This window comes from Oncorhynchus kisutch, linkage group LG15 (genome assembly GCF_002021735.2).
Source record: "Oncorhynchus kisutch isolate 150728-3 linkage group LG15, Okis_V2, whole genome shotgun sequence".
In the NCBI taxonomy this organism is placed as follows: Eukaryota; Metazoa; Chordata; class Actinopteri; order Salmoniformes; family Salmonidae; genus Oncorhynchus; species Oncorhynchus kisutch.
This window is the reverse complement of record NC_034188.2, coordinates 82044850-82065151: the sequence shown is the minus strand read 5'-3', so window position 1 is coordinate 82065151 and position 20302 is coordinate 82044850. Positions and strand designations below refer to the sequence as shown.

Below are 20302 nucleotides of genomic sequence, written 5' to 3'. Positions count from 1 at the left end.
CAGACTCCAGTGTGTGTTTATTTACTTCCTGTCCAGACTCCAGAGTGTGTTCATTTACTTCCTGTCCAGAGTGTGTATATTTACTTCCTGTCCAGACTCCAGTGTGTGTTTATTTACTTCCTGTCCAGACTCCAGAGTGTGTTCATTTACTTCCTGTCCAGAGTGTGTATATTTACTTCCTGTCCAGACTCCAGAGTTTGTTTATTTGGGTTATGAATATAGTGGGTGTATTGGGAGCTGTGGATGTAATGTTTGAATGTCTGAGCAGTTCATTCCAGATTGATGAAGGGGAGAGAGACTCATGCTCTTTGAGACTTCCCCACTTAAAGGTCCAATGCAGCTGTTTTTATCTCAATATCAAATCATTGCTGGGTAACAATTAAGTACCTTACTGTGATTGTTTTAGATTAGAATGGCAAAAAATAAGAAAATAAATGCTTCTTACCAATAATTGTTGGTGTGAGTTGGAGGGGGAAACTGAAAACTAGCTCTCTTTCTTATTGGTCTATTAACTAATTTACCACCTGGGGATGTCACCAGGCAGACCAAAACTCCATCCAACCAAAACAGGCTGACATTTCAGACGGCCTTTTACAACAGCTCTTACACTAAAAGTTCATTATCATAATGTTCACAATTTCACAGTATATAAAACACAGCAAAATCAAATTTTTGACTGCACCGCGCCTTTAAAAGGATGAAAAAGAACCACATTCAAAGGGAAAGAGTGACAAGAGGATGGGGAGAGTGGCTGCTTGTGTAACTGCAGGGTGGAGGGATGGGGAGAGTGGCTGCTTGTGTAACTGGAGGGTGGAGGGATGGGGAGAGTGGCTGCTTGTGTAACTGGAGGGTGGAGGGATGGGGAGAGTGGCTGCTTGTGTAACTGGAGGGTGGAGGGATGGGGAGAGTGGCTGCTTGTGTAACTGCAGGGTGGAGGGATGGGGAGAGTGGCTGCTTGTGTAACTGGAGGGTGGAGGGATGGGGAGAGTGGCTGCTTGTGTAACTGGAGGATGGAGGGATGGGGAGAGTGGCTGCTTGTGTAACTGCAGGGTGGAGGGATGGGGAGAGTGGCTGCTTGTGTAACTGGAGGGTGGAGGGATGGGGAGAGTGGCTGCTTGTGTAACTGGAGGGTGGAGGGATGGGGAGAGTGGCTGCTTGTGTAACTGGAGGGTGGAGGGATGGGGAGAGTGGCTGCTTGTGTAACTGCAGGGTGGAGGGATGGGGAGAGTGGCTGCTTGTGTAACTGGAGGGTGGAGGGATGGGGAGAGTGGCTGCTTGTGTAACTGGAGGGTGGAGGGATGGGGAGAGTGGCTGCTTGTGTAACTGGAGGGTGGAGGGATGGGGAGAGTGGCTGCTTGTGTAACTGCAGGGTGGAGGGATGGGGAGAGTGGCTGCTTGTGTAACTGGAGGGTGGAGGGATGGGGAGAGTGGCTGCTTGTGTAACTGGAGGGTGGAGGGATGGGGAGAGTGGCTGCTTGTGTAACTGGAGGGTGGAGGGATGGGGAGAGTGGCTGCTTGTGTAACTGCAGGGTGGAGGGATGGGGAGAGTGGCTGCTTGTGTAACTGGAGGGTGGAGGGATGGGGAGAGTGGCTGCTTGTGTAACTGCAGGGTGGAGGGATGGGGAGAGGCATTACAGGTGACAGCTTAGGTGTAGACCACAGGAGGCTGCTGAGGGGAGGACATGGGGCGGCAGGGTAGCCTTGTGGTTAGAGCGTTGGACTAGTAACCGGAAGGTTGCAAGTTCAAACCCCCGAGCTGACAAGGTACAAATCTGTCGTTCTGCCCCTGAACAGGCAGTTAACCCACTGTTCCTAGGCCGTCATTGAAAATAAGAATTTGTTCTTAACTGACTTGCCTGGTTAAATAAAGGTATAAATAAAGTCTGGAATGGATTGATATCAAACACATGGAAACCATATGATTGATGTGTTGAATACCATTCCATTGATTCCGTTCCAGACATTATTATGAGCCCTTCCTCCTCAAATAATAAGGTGCCACTGGCTGTGGTGTAAGGCACCTGATTTATCCATCCTGATATCACTCCTTACAGATGGAGGAGAGAGGGATGGAGGAGAGAGGGCAGCTCTTTTCATGAGGGGTTTAAATGCCTATTTCTGTGTTACTGTTAAACCATGCCCCTTATCTCTCTCTCTCTCTCTCTCTGTCTCTATTTCCATTTCCTCTCCCCTCTAATTTCTTTCTCTCCTCCTCACTCATCTCTATTGTGTAGAGAAAAGCCGGTCAGAGGGAGTAACAGTGTGTGTGGAGCATGCGTGTTGTGCTCACTTCCTGTGTGTTTGTGCTCTCCATCATCTCTCCCCACGGAGGCTCCCCTTTTCCCCACGGAGGCTCCCCTTTTCCCCACGGAGGCTCCCCTTTTCCCCACGGAGGCTCCCCTTTTCCCCACGGAGGCTCCCCTTTTCCCCACGGAGGCTCCCCTTTTCCCCACGGAGGCTCCCCTTTTCCCCACGGAGGCTCCCCTTTTCCCCATTAAGGATCCCCTGTTTTTAAGCCTGAAGGGAGGCTTGCTATGTATCATCATATTGACCAATCCCAGCCAGAGCCAGGCTCACCAAACACTTGTTGCCGGGCAGGATTCACCCTCCTTTAGAGTCAGCTTAAAAGCCTGTCACATTTTTCCCAGTCAACAGTTTGTGAATATATTATAACCTTTTGTTCGATTTAGGGTTTGGACGGGGTTTTCTACGCCCCTTCGTTGGTGATTGGTCAACAGTACTACTGCTAGTAGGAGTAGGAACTATGGACAGGATTCTTCAATTAAATGTTTGTCTTTCAACAAGAGTCAACTAGTTTTCTTGCACATTTTTCATTTGAGAAATACTGCACCAATCATCTTAATTAGATTTCAAATGACGGATTTCATGATTTTATCTTACATACATTCAGACTATTTTGTCTATGTTGTTGCTACGGCGTCTCTAAAGGGACAAAGAGTAATATTGCCACCTTTTTTCATTTGTTTTTTCAAGCTAAAATATGCGAGGCACAGATGTTCACTTCACCTAGCCGAGTCCTGCTAGGAGCAAACCCAACCTGGTATGGGGGGGTTCTTTACAGTATATTTTGCCTGTTAATATTCTCTCTCCCCTCTCGGTCTTTCTCTCTTCTACACAGTTCTCCAAAGAGATTCTTGCTAATATTTATTCAGCATACATCGAGAACTTTCTGAATGCCAAAGACGCCGTGAGGATCGCAAAGGAGGCCAAGCCAGCATTCCTCAAGTTCCTGGAGGTGAGTGTGTATGTCTACTGTCTATATGAGTGTGTGTGTCTACTGTCTATATGACACTTGTAGGTGAGTGTGATGCACAGACTTGTCTTTAGCTACTGTGTGTGTCTCTGTGTGTGTGCATTTGTCTCTGAGTTTGTGTCTCTGTGAGTGTGTGTTTGTGTCTGTGTTTGTGTATTTGTGTATCTGTGAGTGTGTGTGTGTTTGTGTCTCTGGGTGTGTGTGTGTGTGTGTGTGTGTGTGTGTGTGTTTGTGTCTCTGTGAGTTTGTTTTTCACTTTGTGAGTTTGTGTGTGTGTGTGAGCGCACATCCTGTCCCTCCTGCTCGTCCAATATCAGTTTTCTCTGGAGGTTTTCTTGAGAAAGAGTTGCTCGATTGCTGATGCTCTGATGCTGGGGGAGCACTACAGGACTTTAAATTACCCTAACAACGCTGAGCCTCTCACATTAAACATCTTTCCTGTAGATTTGTTGTCTTGCCAACGTAGTGGTGCAGATGGTAGGTCACACACTAAAACAATCTTCACTTGGTCATAAGGATTCTCCAAGCCACCACGCTGTCTCTTCAAAACCACTTATGTGATTATATTGTTAACGTAGCTACAATGAGCTGTGGCTCAGAGCAGCCTCATAAACGTTTTCAGTCAGACGTTCACGCTTGACATACAAAGTTTAAATATCTTGCCAACATTTTGAATTGAATAACATTTCTTGTGAACTTCAGAGCTGTAAAGATTTGACACTTTTAAAGGCAAGTACAAACACATACTAGTAGTAGTCATTAGTCTGTTCTAGTCTATATATTCATACTAGTAGTAGTCATTAGTCTGTTCTAGTCTATATATTCATACTATTAGTAGTCATTAGTCTATTCTAGTCTATATATTCATACTAGTAGTAGTCATTAGTCTGTTCTAGTCTATATATTCATACTAGTAGTAGTCATTAGTCTGTTCTAGTCTATATATTCATACTAGTAGTAGTCATTAGTCTGTTCTAGTCTATATATTCATACTAGTAGTAGTCATTAGTCTGTTCTAGTCTATATATTCATACTAGTAGTAGTCATTAGTCTATATATTCATACTAGTAGTAGTCATTAGTCCTGTTCTAGTCTATATATTCATACTAGTAGTAGTCATTAGTCCTGTTCTAGTCTATATATTCATACTAGTAGTAGTCATTAATCTATTCTAGTCTATATATTCATACTAGTAGTAGTCATTAGTCCTGTTCTAGTCTATATATTCATACTAGTAGTAGTCATTAGTCTGTTCTAGTCTATATATTCATACTAGTAGTAGTCATTAGTCTGTTCTAGTCTATATATTCATACTAGTAGTAGTCATTAGTCTGTTCTAGTCTATATATTCATACTAGTAGTAGTCATTAGTCTGTTCTAGTCTATATATTCATACTAGTAGTAGTCATTAGTCCTGTTCTAGTCTATATATTCATACTAGTAGTAGTCATTAGTCTATTCTAGTCTATATATTCATACTAGTAGTAGTCATTAGTCCTGTTCTAGTCTATATATTCATACTAGTAGTAGTCATTAGTCCTGTTCTAGTCTATATATTCATACTAGTAGTAGTCATTAGTCTGTTCTAGTCTATATATTCATACTAGTAGTAGTCATTAGTCTGTTCTAGTCTATATATTCATACTAGTAGTAGTCATTAGTCTGTTCTAGTCTATATATTCATACTAGTAGTAGTCATTAGTCTGTATATTCATACTAGTAGTAGTCATTAGTCTGTTCTAGTCTATATATTCATACTAGTAGTAGTCATTAGTCTGTTCTAGTCTATATATTCATACTAGTAGTAGTCATTAGTCCTGTTCTAGTCTATATATTCATACTAGTAGTAGTCATTAGTCTGTTCTAGTCTATATATTCATACTAGTAGTAGTCATTAGTCTGTTCTAGTCTATATATTCATACTAGTAGTAGTCATTAGTCTGTTCTAGTTTATATATTCATACTAGTAGTAGTCATTAGTCTGTATATTCATACTAGTAGTAGTCATTAGTCTGTTCTAGTCTATATATTCATACTAGTAGTAGTCATTAGTCTGTTCTAGTCTATATATTCATACTAGTAGTAGTCATTAGTCTGTTCTAGTCTATATATTCATACTAGTAGTAGTCATTAGTCTGTTCTAGTCTATATATTCATACTAGTAGTAGTCATTAGTCTGTTCTAGTCTATATATTCATACTAGTAGTAGTCATTAGTCTATATATTCATACTAGTAGTAGTCATTAGTCTGTTCTAGTCTATATATTCATACTAGTAGTAGTCATTTGTCTATTCTAGTCTATATATTCATACTAGTAGTAGTCATTAGTCTGTTCTAGTCTATATATTCATACTAGTAGTAGTCATTAGTCCTGTTCTAGTCTATATATTCATACTAGTAGTAGTCATTAGTCTATTCTAGTCTATATATTCATACTAGTAGTAGTCATTAGTCCTGTTGTTCTAGTCTATATATTCATACTAGTAGTAGTCATTAGTCCTGTTCTAGTCTATATATTCATACTAGTAGTAGTCATTAGTCTATTCTAGTCTATATATTCATACTAGTAGTATTCATTAGTCCTGTTCTAGTCTATATATTCATACTAGTAGTAGTCATTAGTCCTGTTCTAGTCTATATATTCATACTAGTAGTAGTCATTAGTCTATTCTAGTCTATATATTCATACTAGTAGTAGTCATTAGTCTGTTCTAGTCTATATATTCATACTAGTAGTAGTCATTAATCCTGTTCTAGTCTATATATTCATACTAGTAGTAGTCATTAGTCTGTTCTAGTCTATATATTCATACTAGTAGTAGTCATTAGTCTATATATTCATACTAGTAGTAGTCATTAATCCTGTTCTAGTCTATATATTCATACTAGTAGTAGTCATTAGTCTGTTCTAGTCTATATATTCATACTAGTAGTAGTCATTAGTCTGTTCTAGTCTATATATTCATACTAGTAGTAGTCATTAGTCTGTTCTAGTCTATATATTCATACTAGTAGTAGTCATTAGTCTGTTCTAGTCTATATATTCATACTAGTAGTAGTCATTAGTCTGTTCTAGTCTATATATTCATACTAGTAGTAGTCATTAGTCTGTTCTAGTCTATATATTCATACTAGTAGTAGTCATTAGTCTGTTCTAGTCTATATATTCAAACTAGTAGTAGTCATTAGTCCTGTTCTAGTCTATATATTCATACTAGTAGTAGTCATTAGTCCTGTTCTAGTCTATACATTCATACTAGTAGTAGTCATTAGTCCTGTTGTTCTAGTCTATATATTCATACTAGTAGTAGTCATTAGTCCTGTTCTAGTCTATATATTCATACTAGTAGTACTAGTAGTAGTCATTAGTCTGTTCTAGTCTATATATTCATACTAGTAGTAGTCATTAGTCCTGTTCTAGTCTATATACAAGAGCATTGCACATTTTGTGCCGATAAAATCAAATGCCCAAAGACCGGATCGGCCGCACACCCTCGAGTAGGCAATGATATCGGGATTTTGTCTGCGATCTCAAAAACTTCTTTGAGGCAGCTTAATTGGGGCCAAATGGTATAGTGTACACTCGGCTTGAGTTAGAGAATTCTGACCCAGCTCTTTGTGTGACAGGCAGGTTCTACTGAAGTGAACCATTTTACATTGGAGTCATTTAGCAGACTCTCTTATCCAGAGAGACTTACAGTAGTGAGTCATTTAGCAGACTCTCTTATCCAGAGAGACTTACAGTAGTGAGTCATTTAACAGACTCTCTCATCCAGAGAGACTTACAGTAGTGAATTAGCTAGCTAGGTGAGACAACCACATGTCACAGTCATAGTAAGTACATTTTTCCTCTATAGTGAGTTGCGATCAGTAGTAAAGTCAGAGCTAGAAGGGGGGGGGGGGGGGGGGGGGGCAATTGCTGGTTCAGGTGTATTTGTATTAATACATTTTTTTAGGGGGGTGAAGAGGATTATTTAAGATACTGTTTGAAGAGATGGGGTTTGATGTTTTCGGACGATGGACAGGGACTCTGCTGTTCTAGCTTCAGGGGGAAGCTGGTTCCACCATTGGGATGCCAGGACAGAGAAGAGCTTGGACTGGGCTGAGCGGGAGCTGCTCTCCCGTAGGGGTGGGAGGGCCAAGACACCAGAGCTGCCAGAACAAAGTACTCTGGTTGGGATGTCTGGTTGTGAGCATAGCCTGAAGTTAGGGAGGGGCAGTTCCTCACTAGTCATCACAGATGACTCGTTACAGACAGAGCGGAGACATAGAGCTCAAAACGTGTGGATGTCTAGTTCAGTGTGTGTGTGTGTGTGTATAATTTGTATGTATGTGTGTGTGTGTGTGTGTGTGTATAATTTGTATGTGTGTGTGTGTAAAGTGTGTAAAGTGTGTGTGTTTGTTTCTCCAGTCACCTATCAGCTGTTGTTTTTCTCCCCTCTATAGTTGACCTTTGACCAGACTAGATGATGACTTTTAAAAGTCACAGGTCTTCTTCAGTGACTCGGTCAAAATCAAATCAAATTTATTTATAAAGCCCTTCGTACATCAGCTGATATCTCAAAGTGCTGTACAGAAACCCAGCCTAAAACCCCAAACAGCAAGCAATGCAGGTGTAGAAGCACGGTGGCTAGGAAAAACTCTCTAGAAAGGCCAAAACCTAGGAAGAAACCTAGAGAGGAACCAGGCTCTGAGGGGTGGCCAGTCCTCTTCTGGCTGTGCCGGGTGGAGATTATAACAGAACATGGCCAAGATGTTCAAACGTTCATAGATAACCAGCAGAGTCAAATAATAATAATCACAGTGGTTGTAGAGGGTGCAGCAAGTCAGCACCTCAGGAGTAAATGTCAGTTGGCTTTTCATAGCCGATCATTCAGAGTATCTCTACCGCTCCTGCTGTCTCTAGAGAGTTGAAAATAGCAGGTCTGAGACAGGTAGCACGTCCGGTGAACAGGTCAGGTGTCCATGGCCACAGGCAGAACAATTGAAACTGGAGCAGCAGCACGGCCAGGTGGACTGGGGACAACAAGGAGTCATCAGGCCAGGTAGTCCTGAGGCATGGTCCTAGGGCTCAGGTCCTCCTCCGAGAGAGAGAGAAAGAGAGCATACTTAAATTCACACAGGACACCGGATAAGACAGGAGAAGTACTCCAGATGTAACAGGAGGGTGAGTGATCAGAATGTGGAACCATACCGCCATCTAGTGTCTGTGGAGAAACCAGACAGATTATTCACACTGTATGGCTCATATGTCGGTCTGACGAGAACTGCCCCGTTCTCCCTTTCTCTCTCCCTTTCTTCTGTCTCCCTTTTGTCTCTCCCTTTCTCTCGCTTTCTCTCCCTTTCTCTCTCCCTTTCTCTCTCTCCCCCTTTCTCTCTCTTCTCTCTCTCTTTCTCTCCCTTTCTCTCTCCCTTTCTCTCTCCCTTTCTCTCTTCTCTCCCTTTCTCTCCCTTTCTCTCTTCTCTCCCTTTCTCTCTTCTCTCCCTTTCTCTCCTTTTCTCTCTTCTCTCCCTTTCTCTCCCTTTCTCTATTCTCTCCCTTTCTCTATTCTCTCTTCTCTCTCCCTTTCTCTCTCTTCTCTCTTCTCTCTCCCTTTCTCTCTTCTCTCTCTTCTCTCTCCCTTTCTCTCCCTTTCTCTCTCCCTTTCTCTCCCTTTCTCTCTCCCTTTCTCTCTTCTCTCTCCCTTTCTCTCTCTTCTCTCTTCTCTCTCCCTTTCTCTCTCTTCTCTCTCTTCTCTCTCCCTTTCTCTCTCTTCTCTCTCCCTTTCTCTCTCTTCTCTCTCCCTTTCTCTATCTTCTCTCTCCCTTTCTCTATCTTCTCTCTCCCTTTCTCTATCTTCTCTCTCCCTTTCTCTCTATCTTCTCTCTCCCTTTCTCTCTCCCTTCTCTCTCCTGTTCTCTCTCCTGTTCTCTCTCCCTTTCTCTCTCTTCTCTCTCCCTTTCTCTCTCTTCTCTCTCCCTTTCTCTGTCTTCTCTCTCCCTTTCTCTATCTTCTCTCTCCTCTCTATCTTCTCTCTCCCTTTCTCTCCCTTTCTCTCTCCCTTCTCTCCTGTTCTCTCTCCCTTCTCTCTCCTGTTCTCTCTCCCTTTCTCTCTCTCCTCTCTCCCTTTCTCTCCCTTCTCTCTCCTGTTCTCTCTCCCTTTCTCTTCTCTCTCCCTTTCTCTTCTCTCTCCCTTTCTCTTCTCTCTCCCTTTCTCTCTCTTCTCTCTCCCTTTCTCTCTCTTCTCTCTCCCTTTCTCTGTCTTCTCTCTCCCTTTCTCTCTCCCTTTCTCTATCCTCTCTCTCCCTTTCTCTCCCTTTCTCTCTCCCTTTCTCTCCCTTTCTCTCTCCCTTCTCTCTCCTGTTCTCTCTCCCTTCTCTCTCCTGTTCTCTCTCCCTTCTCTCTCCTGTTCTCTCTCCCTTTCTCTATCCTCTCTCTCCCTTTCTCTCTTCTCTCTCCCTTTCTCTCTTCTCTCTCCCTTTCTCTCTCCCTTTCTCTCCCTTTCTCTCTCCCGTTCTCTCTCCCTTCTCTCTCCTGTTCTCTCTCCCTTTCTCTCTCCTCTCTCCCTTTCTCTCTCCTCTCTCCCTTTCTCTCCCTTTCTCTCTCCCTTTCTCTCTCCCTTTCTCTCTCCCGTTCTCTCTCCCTTTCTCTCTTCTCTCTCCTGTTCTCTCTCCCTTTCTCTCTTCTCTCTCCTGTTCTCTCTCCCTTTCTCTCTCTTCTCTCTCCCTTTCTCTCTCTTCTCTCTCCCTTTCTCTCTCTTCTCTCTCCCTTTCTCTCTCTTCTCTCTCCCTTTCTCTCTCTTCTCTCTCCCTTTCTCTCTCTTCTCTCTCCCTTTCTCTCTCTTCTCTCTCCCTTTCTCTCTCCCTTTCTCTCTCCTCTCTCTCTCCTCTCTCCCTTTCTCTCTCCTCTCCCTTTCTCTCTCCCTTTCTCTCTTCTCTCTCCCTTTCTCTCTCCTGTTCTCTCTCCCTTTCTCTCTCCTGTTCTCTCTCCTGTTCTCTCTCCCTTTCTCTCTCCTGTTCTCTCTCCCTTTCTCTCTCTTCTCTCTCCCTTTCTCTCTCCTCTCTCCCTTTCTCTCTCCCTTTCTCTCTCCTGTTCTCTCTCCCTTTCTCTCTCTTCTCTCTCCCTTTCTCTCTCCCTTTCTCTATATTCTCTCTCCCTTTTCTCTCTCCCTTTCTCTCCCTTTCTCTCCCTTTCTCTCTCCCTTCTCTATTTTCTCTGTCCCTTTCTCTCTCTTCTCTTTCTCTCTCTTCTCTCCCTTTCTCTCTCTTCTCTCTCTCTCTTCTCTCTCCCTTTCTCTATCTTCTCTCTCCCTTTCTCTTCCTTGCTCTCTCCCTTATCTCCCTTTCTCTCTCTCTCTTCTCTCGCTCTCCTCTCTCTCTTCTCTCGCTCTCCTCTCTCTCTTCTCTCGCTCTTCTCTCTCTTCTCTCTCCCTTTCTCTCTTCTCTCTCTCCCTTTCTCTCTCTTCTCTCTCTCCCTCTCTCTCTCTCTTCTCTCTCTCCCATTCTCTCTCTTCTCTCTCTCTCTTCTCTCCTTTTCTCTCCTCTCTTTCTCTTCTGTCTCTCTCTTCTCTCTCCCTTTCTCTCACTTCTCTCTTTCTCTTCTCTCTTTCCATTCTCTCTTTCCCTTCTCTCTTTCCCTTCTCTCTTACCCTTCTCTCTCTTCTGTCTCTCTTTCTCTCTCTTCTGCCGCTCCTTCTATCTCCCACCTTCCTCTCTCTTCCTCCCACCTTCCTCTCTCTTTCCCTTCTCTCTTTCCCTTCTCTCTTTCCCTTCTCTCTTCCTTCTCTCTCTTCTGTCTCCCTTTCTCTCTCTTCTGCCGCTCCTTATATCTCCCACCTTCCTCTCTCTTCCTCCCACCTTCCTCTCTCTTCCTCTCTCTCTCCCCCTACAGACCAGTATGCGTGAGAACAAGGAGAAGCAGGCCCTGGGTGATCTGATGATCAAGCCTGTCCAGAGGATCCCCCGTTATGAGCTGTTGGTCAAGGTGAGTCTCCTCCCCTCTGCCTAATTGGTCAAGGTGAGTCTCCTCCCCTCTGCCTAATTGGTCAAGGTGAGTCTCCTCCCCTCTGCCTAACTGGTCAAGGTGAGTCTCCTCCCCTCTGCCTAATTGGTCAAGGTGAGTCTCCTCCCCTCTGCATAATTGGTCAAGGTGAGTCTCCTCCCCTCTGCCTAACTGGTCAAGGTGAGTCTCCTTCCCTCTGCCTAACTGGTCACGGTGAGTCTCCTCCCCTCTGCCTAACTGGTCAAGGTGAGTCTCCTCCCCTCTGCCTAACTGGTCAAGGTGAGTCTCCTCCCCTCTGCCTAATTGGTCAAGGTGAGTCTCCTCCCCTCTGCCTAACTGGTCAAGGTGAGTCTCCTCCCCTCTGCCTAATTGGTCAAGGTGAGTCTCCTCCCCTCTGCCTAATTGGTCAAGGTGAGTCTCCTCCCCTCTGCCTAACTGGTCAAGGTGAGTCTCCTCCCCTCTGCCTAACTGGTCAAGGTGAGTCTCCTCCCCTCTGCCTAACTGGTCAAGGTGAGTCTCCTCCCCTCTACCTAATTGGTCAAGGTGAGTCTCCTTCCCTCTACCTAACTAGGTTAAAGTCTGAGATGAGGCCCAGGCTTCTCCTGGCCTAGCTGTTTCCTCAATGTCAACCAGTTTAGTGTTTAAGGCCTGCGTATGAAAGATGAAGGTGTAAAGATGAAGATGTAAAGATGAAGATGAATGTGTAAAGATGAAGATGAAGGTGTAAAGATGAAGGTGTAAACGTGTATTTGGATTCATATTCTCCTGCAGATGAAGCTCCTTGGTAGTAAAATGTGTGTGTCCCTGTTCTCTAGGATCTGTTGAAGCACACTCCTGAGGAACATCCAGACCACCCGTTGCTATTGGACGCCCAGAGAGACATCAAGCGATTGGCTGAGAAGATCAATAAGGGGCGACGCTCTGCGGAGGAGGTGGAGAGAGAGACACGCGTCATGCAGGAGATAGAAGCCCACATCGAGGGAGTGGAACACGTCAGAGATGTAGGACACTTACATATAATATATATATATATACTCACACTGCTTTCTCTTACTATCTCAAAGTTGATGGTACTGTAATAATGATTGTAAATCTCTCTCTCTCTCGGTCAGATCCTTAACCCAATGAGGAAGTTCCTGAGACAGGAGATGGTGATGGAGGCGGTGAGACTGAGACACTCAGACTGATTGATTGACAGTGTGACATTATGACGGTCTTCCAGACTGACAGCAGAGACCATAGATACTCTGCTGAGTGACATCCCTCTGATACTGCCCTCTGTCAGATATCAATCTAGATAACAGATAAGAAGGATTGGATGTCTCTCTCTCTTTCTTTCACGCTTTCCCTCACTATTTTTATCTCTCTCTCGCTCTGTCCATCTGTCTCTCTCTCTCTCCTCTGTCTCTCTCCTCGCTCCTCTCTCTCTCTCGACTCACGTCTCTCTCTTTCTCCTCTCTCTCTGCCTCTTTCCTCTCTCTCCTCTGTCTCTCTCTCTCCTCTGTCTCTCTCTCCTCTGTCCCTCTCTCCACTCTCCTCTCTTTCCTCTCCTCTGTCTCTCGCTCTCTCTCCTCACTCAACTCTCTCTCCTCTCTCTCTTTCTCACTCTGCAGAAGACCGTGGGGGGTAAGAAGGACCGTTCTCTCTTCCTCTTCAGTGATCTGCTCATCTGCACCACCCTAAAGAGGAAGTCTGGATCCCTGAGACGCAGCTCCATGAGCCTGTGAGCCTCACACACACACACACACACAAACATAAACCTGCAATGTAGCTGCTTGAGCTTGTCACAATATAGAATGACAACAGACCGATCAGTCCATCTTGTATTTTCCACTCACTAACAATCCTCCTGGGAATCCCTATTTGATGAGTGGAGACTGTATGGGTTAATGTTAGGTCCCTAACCTAAACCCTACGTTTCCCACATTGAGGTATGAAAGAACTAGAGACCTTTTTGTTTTCAACGTAATCTAGTCACATTCGTATACGCCGATATGTGGAGCGTCTAGATCCGGGTAACATTCTGTTTCCACAGCCCAACTTCAGAAGCGTACTAGACTGAATGTGCAGAGGAGCAGCTCATCACGTCAACCAGAAACATGACAGACATTGGATGAATATAAAGTGTTAATATCTTTGTGATTTAAAACAAATCTGCCTCAGCATCAGTTATTTGAATAATTGAATGGATGTTTTGTGCACAAAAAAATGGTGACTAAAGGAATTTTCAAATCGGGACTTCTCTATAGGACCGTCTATGGAAACTGACTTCCTGGGCCGGACTTCAGTTAAACTGCAGTACTGAAGCAAGACTGTAGTAGTCGAAACCGGAACCCTGGCCCCCCCCATAGTAATACTGCCCATACTAATACGTCTTTTTGGCTACTAGAGGCCTCTATCCTTCTATGGGTTCACCCCATACTTTTGCCGTGTTAAATAAAAGGAGACTGTCTTGCTGCCCCCTGGTGTTGCCTGAAACACATTACGCTTTCTGCATCGTACACAGAAATAACTCTGTTTTTCTCCCTGTCCTCACGTCTTTCCATCTCCCCCTCTTCCAGGTACTCTGCTGCCAGTGTGATTGACACTTCCAGTAAATATAAGTTCCTGTGGAAACTTCCCCTAGAGGATGTGGAGATTGTGAAAAGTAAGTCTCCTGAGGGCTCATGGGATGTGTAGTTTATATGTGTCTGAGATTATACTGTAGTTCTTCCTGTATCACAGTGCTCATGGCATCTGTAGTTTCATGTGAGTATCAGAGGTCAGATGTCATCATCTCTTTTCCTGTATGTAAGGCCCCTCCCAGGCAACCAACAAAGAGACCATCCAGAAGATGATTGGTCGATTGGATGAGGACCTGAGTACACTGGGACACATCAGCAAACTATCAGAGACTCTCAGCTTCCCTCACCAGGTAACACACACACCTCACATCTAGCAAATCTCATACATATTTACATTTAGAAATCTACTTTAACAAACCTAATTTCTCTCCCCCTCCCTCCCCTCTCTCCCTCCCCCTCCCTGCCCTCTCCCCCTCCCCCTCCCTGCCCTCTCCCCCTCCCACCTTCCCTCCCTCTCTCCCTCCCTCTCACCCTGCCCTCTCCCCCTCCCACCTTCCCTCCCTCTCACCATGCCCTCCCCCCTCCCTCCCTCCCCCCTCCCTCCCTCTCCCTCCCTCTCTCCCCCTCCCCTTTCTCCTCCCCTCTCTCCCTCCCCCTCCCTCTCTCCCCCCCCCCTGCCCTCTCTCCCTCCCCCTCCCTGCCCCCCCCCCCTCCCTCCCCCACCCTCCCCCCACCCCTCCCTCCCCTCTCTCCCCCTCCCCTTTCTCCTCCCCTCTCTCCCTCCCCCTCCCCTCTCTCCCTCCCCTTCACCTCCCTCCCTCTCTCCCCATCTCCTTCCCTCTCTCTCCCTCCCCCTCCCCTCTCTCTCTCCCTCCCCCTCCCCTCTCTCCCTCCCCTCTCTCCCTCCATTCCTCCCCTCCCCCCCTCCCTCCCTCCCTCTCTCTCCTCAGTCTCTGGATGACGTGATAAAGGACCTGATGGTGTCAGTCCACAGGGAGCTTGCAGAGAAACAGTCTCTAGCCTTCAGTATGAGCTTCCTGCCCACCAAGCTGGAGCTGACCACCGCCTCGGCAGAAACCAGCTTCGTCTTCGAGTTCAGCTCCCCAGACACACGCAGCAACTTCCAACAGGCCTTCGAAGATGCCAAGAAGCAACTGGGTACGAGGAAACTCGTTTGTTATTTATCATTGTATAGTTCACTTGTCTTTCTTAGAGATCAAACTCTAAGTTAATAACCTCCATTTCGCACTTCCTTTGTCCTGTGTGTGTAGCAATGAATAAGGACCAGTGGGACCCAGAGTTCCTGAAGGCTATCCCCATTATGAAGACCCGTAGTGGGATGCAGGTGAGAGGGACCAGCCTGCCCTGGTGATGTGACATTGGTTACCTGGCCATTCTGCCTGTCTACGGTAAAGCTTAGGGTTTTGTGATGGAGAACACGCCTACTTAAGTATTCATGGTCCTTTCCCTTCCATCCTGCCCTGTGCCTCCCTCTCCAGTTCTCCTGTGCCTCCCCCAGCCACAGTTGTCCAGAGAGCAGCAGTGAGGTGTGGGTGTGTAACAGTGATGGTTACGTGGGCCAGGTGTGTCTGCTCAACATCAGAGACCAGCCCACTGTAGAGGCCTGTATCGCTGTCTGCTCTGCTAGGATCATCTGCATCGCCGCGGTCCCTGGACTCAAGGGGAGGTTGGTACACAGAGCATATTGTACAAACACACACGTATCAGTCCCTGGCCTCAAGGGGAGGTTGGTAAACAGCATAGTGCACAAACACACACATATCAGTCTTTACTGTTGATGTCCTGCAATGCTTGTAATGCTAATGTTACTGACTTCTAACCAATCAGCATCCTGCAACCTGTGTCTCCTAGGGAACGTGGAGTGGACCCCTTCCCTGGCCCTCCCCGTGTAGCTATCGACTCCACCCCATCCCAGCAGCAGCTACACATCTCCATTTCTCATTCGTCGCTGCAACTGACCGAGCCCCCTTCAGGGGCGGGTCCAGAGTTAGTTCCGTTTGACAGTGATGACACGGACGATGAAGATTCTCCTAGCCCCTCCTCCACTCTGCAGAGCCAAGCCAGTCACTCTACTGTGTCATCCAGCTATGGCAGTGAGTACAGACACACACACACACCCAAGCCATCCATTCATCCAGCCCTGGTAACGACTATGCACACAAACACCCTGACTGTCCTTTGTCCTAGATGAGGAGGGGTCTGGTTCTAAGGACATGGCTACAGAGACCACCAGTAGTGAGGAGGAGCAGGACTACCCAGAGGCCAGTCCTTATGGAGCTCCAGGCAGGCCAGGGGTGGGTGGAAGAGGTCGACCCCACAGCGAGAGCCCAATGGACGGGAGAGCGATGCGCCGCTCCTCCCGGGGATCCTTCACTAGAGCCAGTCTGGAGGATCTGCTCAGCATTGACCCGGAGGCTTACCAGAGCTCTGTGTGGCTGGGCACAGAGGACGGATGGTAAACGCACAACACAGACTAGAGGTCGACCGATTATGATTTTTCAACACCGATACCGATTATTGGAGGACCAAAAATCCGATGCCGATTAATTGGCCGATTTTTGCATGTTTTATTTGTAATAATGACAATTACAACAATACTGAATGAACACTTATTTTAACTTAATATAATACATCAATAAAATTTTGCCTCAAATAAATAATGAAACATGTTCAATTTGGTTTAAATAATGCAAAAACAAAGTGTTGGAGAAGAAAGTAAAAGTGCAATATGTGCTATGTAAGGAAGCTAACGTTTCAGTTCCTTGCTCAGAACATGAGAACATATGAAAGCTGGTGGTTCCTTTTAACATCAGTCTTCAATATTCCCAGGTAAGAAGTTTTAGGTTGTGGTTATTTTAGGACTATTTCTCTCTATACCATTTGTATTTCATTAACCTTTGACTATTAGATGCTCTTATAAGCACTTTAGTATTGCCAGTGTAACAGTATAGCTTCCGTCCCTCTCCTCGCTCCTCTCTGGGCTCGAACCAGCAACACAACGACAACAGCCACCATCGAAGCAGCGTTACCCATGCAGAGCAAGGGGAACAACTACTAGAAGGCTCAGAGCAAGTGACGTTTGAAACGCTATTAGCTCGCGCTAACTAGCCAGCCATTTCACTTAGGTCACACCAGCCTCATCTCAGGAGTTGATAGGCTTGAAGTCATAAACAGCACAATGCTTGACGCACAACGAAGAGCTGCTGGCAAAACGCACGAAAGTGCTGTTTGAATTAATGTTTACGCACCTGCTTCTGCCTACCACCGCTCAGTCAGATACTTAGATACTTGTATGCTCAGTCAGATTATATGCAACACAGGACACGCTAGATAATATCTAGAAATATCATCAACCATGTGTAGTTAACTAGTGATTATGATTGTTTTTTATAAGATAAGTTTAACTAGCTTGCAACTTACTTTGGCTTACTTCATTCACGTAACAGGCAGTCTCCTTGTGGAGTACAACGAGAGATAGGCAGGTCATTATTGCGTTGGACTAGTTAACTGTAAGGTTGCAAGATTGGTTCCCTGAGCTGACGAGGTGAAAATCTGTCTTTCTGCCCCTGAACGAGGCAGTTAACCCACTGTTCCTTGGCCGTCATTGAAAATAAGAACATGTTCTTAACAGACTTGCCTAGTTAAATAAAGATTAAATAAAGGTGTAAAAAATACAGATTTCCGTTTGTTATGAAAACTTGAAATCGGCCCTAATTAATTGGCCATTCCGATTAATCGGTCGACCTTTAACACACACACAGACACACGTTGAAATCCTAACTCTGTGTTTTGAACTCTCTCTGTCAGTATCCATGTGTACCAGTCATCAGACAACATCCGGAACCGTAAGAACAGCATGAAGATGCAGCATTCTGCCCCCATCCTGTGTATTCTGTGAGTCTGGCTGCTTTCATGTTCGCCCACATCAGAGAAGTCTTCCTCTTTATCGTGACTTTATTTGGTGATTTACTACCTCAATGTCTGACAATCTCCTCCCTCTCTTCTCTCAGCTACCTGGACAACAAGGTGTTTGTGTCCCTGGCCAACGGAGAAGTGATCGTCTACCAGAGGGAGGCGGGGAGTTTCTGGGACGCCCAGTCATCTCAGACGTTGAGTCTGGGCACGCCCAGTAGTCCTGTCACTAAGATGGTCCCGGTCGGTGGGAAGCTGTGGTGTGGTTCACAGAACCGCGTTCTCATCATCAACACAACCACACTGGTGCAAGAGGTATGGTCACAGTCCAGTCACAAGATGGATGAATTAATGGGTGGATGGACTGATTTAAAAAATATATTTTACCTTTATTTAACTAGGCAAGTAAGTTAAAAATAAATTCAAATTTTCAATGACGGCCTACCGGGGTACAGTGGGTTAACTGCCTTGTTCAGGGGCAGAACGACAGATTTTTATCTCGTCGGCTCGGGGATTTGATCTAGCAACCTTTCAGTTACTAGTCCAACGCTCTAACCACTAGGCTATCTGCTGGTTACTAGTCCAACTCTCTAACCACTAGGCTACCTGCTGGTTACTAGTCCAATGCTCTAACCACTTGGCTACCTGCTGGTTACTAGTCCAACGCTCTAACCACTAGGCCACCTGCTGGTTACTAGTCCAACTCTCTAACCACTAGGCTACCTGCTGGTTACTAGTCCAATGCTCTAACCACTTGGCTACCTGCTGGTTACTAGTCCAACTCTCTAACCACTTGGCTACCTGCTGGTTACTAGTCCAATGCTCTAACCACTTGGCTACCTGCTGGTTACTAGTCCAACGCTCTAACCACTAGGCTACCTGCTGGTTACTAGTCCAACGCTCTAACCACGTGGCTACCTGCTGGTTACTAGTCCAACGCTCTAACCACTAGACTACCTGCTGGTTACTAGTCCAACGCTCTAACCACTAGACTACCTGCTGGTTACTAGTCCAACGCTCTAACCACTAGGCTACCTGCTGGTTACTAGTCCAACTCTCTAACCACTAGGCTACCTGCTGGTTACTAGTCCAATGCTCTAACCACTTGGCTACCTGCTGGTTACTAGTCCAACTCTCTAACCACTAGGCTACCTGCTGGTTACTAGTCCAATGCTCTAACCACTTGGCTACCTGCTGGTTACTAGTCCAACGCTCTAACCACTAGGCTACCTGCTGGTTACTAGTCCAACGCTCTAACCACTTGGCTACCTGCTGGTTACTAGTCCAACGCTCTAACCACTAGACTACCTGCTGGTTACTAGTCCAACGCTCTAACCACTAGACTACCTGCTGGTTACTAGTCCAACGCTCTAACCACTAGACTACCTGCTGGTTACTAGTCCAACGCTCTAACCACTAGGCTACCTGCTGGTTACTAGTCCAACTCTCTAACCACTAGGCTACCTGCTGGTTACTAGTCCAACGCTCTAACCACTAGACTACCTGCTGGTTACTAGTCCAACGCTCTAACCACTAGACTACCTGCTGGTTACTAGTCCAACTCTCTAACCACTAGGCTACCTGCTGGTTACTAGTCCAATGCTCTAACCACTTGGCTACCTGCTGGTTACTAGTCCAACGCTCTAACCACTAGGCTACCTGCTGGTTACTAGTCCAACGCTCTAACCACTAAACTACCTGCTGGTTACTAGTCCAACGCTCTAACCACTAGACTACCTGCTGGTTACTAGTCCAACTCTCTAACCACTTGGCTACCTGCTGGTTACTAGTCCAACGCTCTAACCACTTGGCTACCTGCTGGTTACTAGTCCAACTCTCTAACCACTAGGCTACCTGCTGGTTACTAGTCCAACTCTCTAACCACTAGACTACCTGCTGGTTACTAGTCCAACGCTCTAACCACTAGGCTACCTGCTGGTTACTAGTCCAACGCTCTAACCACTAGGCTACCTGCTGGTTACTAGTCCAACGCTCTAACCACTAGGCTACCTGCTGGTTACTAGTCCAACTCTCTAACCACTAGACTACCTGCTGGTTACTAGTCCAACGCTCTAACCACTAGACTACCTGTTGGTTACTAGTCCAACTCTCTAACCACTAGACCACCTGCTGGTTACTAGTCCAACTCTCTAACCACTAGACTACCTGCTGGTTACTAGTCCAACTCTCTAACCACTAGACTACCTGCTGGTTACTAGTCCAACTCTCTAACCACTAGACTACCTGCTGGTTACTAGTCCAACGCTCTAACCACTAGGCTACCTGCTGGTTACTAGTCCAACTCTCTAACCACTAGGCTACCTGCTGGTTACTAGTCCAACGCTCTAACCACTAGACTACCTGCTGGTTACTAGTCCAACTCTCTAACCACTAGACTACCTGCTGGTTACTAGTCCAACGCTCTAACCACTAGGCTACCTGCTGGTTACTAGTCCAACGCTCTAACCACTAGGCTACCTGCTGGTTACTAGTCCAACGCTCTAACCACTAAGCTACCTGCTGGTTACTAGTCCAACGCTCTAACCACT

General features: G+C 45.7%; 1 protein-coding gene across 2 annotated transcripts in view; it reads left to right on the top strand.

Annotated features, from left to right (window-relative positions):
- The window catches only part of arhgef17 (Rho guanine nucleotide exchange factor (GEF) 17), a 108384-nt gene that overhangs the window by 83245 nt on the left and 4837 nt on the right, over positions 1 to 20302 (top strand). For both annotated transcript variants that reach the window (XR_004203200.1, XM_031791191.1), the window contains exons 4-17: positions 3140 to 3256; positions 11146 to 11238; positions 12072 to 12257; positions 12369 to 12419; positions 12870 to 12979; positions 13818 to 13903; positions 14052 to 14170; positions 14771 to 14978; positions 15092 to 15165; positions 15320 to 15507; positions 15693 to 15934; positions 16029 to 16296; positions 17649 to 17735; positions 17852 to 18068. Coding sequence is in view for 1 of the 2 variants with exons in the window: in XM_031791191.1 (XP_031647051.1) it covers positions 3140 to 3256; positions 11146 to 11238; positions 12072 to 12257; positions 12369 to 12419; positions 12870 to 12979; positions 13818 to 13903; positions 14052 to 14170; positions 14771 to 14978; positions 15092 to 15165; positions 15320 to 15507; positions 15693 to 15934; positions 16029 to 16296; positions 17649 to 17735; positions 17852 to 18068 (2046 nt within the window). In the remaining variant the exon portion in view is untranslated. The remainder of the gene's footprint in view (positions 1 to 3139; positions 3257 to 11145; positions 11239 to 12071; positions 12258 to 12368; positions 12420 to 12869; positions 12980 to 13817; positions 13904 to 14051; positions 14171 to 14770; positions 14979 to 15091; positions 15166 to 15319; positions 15508 to 15692; positions 15935 to 16028; positions 16297 to 17648; positions 17736 to 17851; positions 18069 to 20302) is intronic.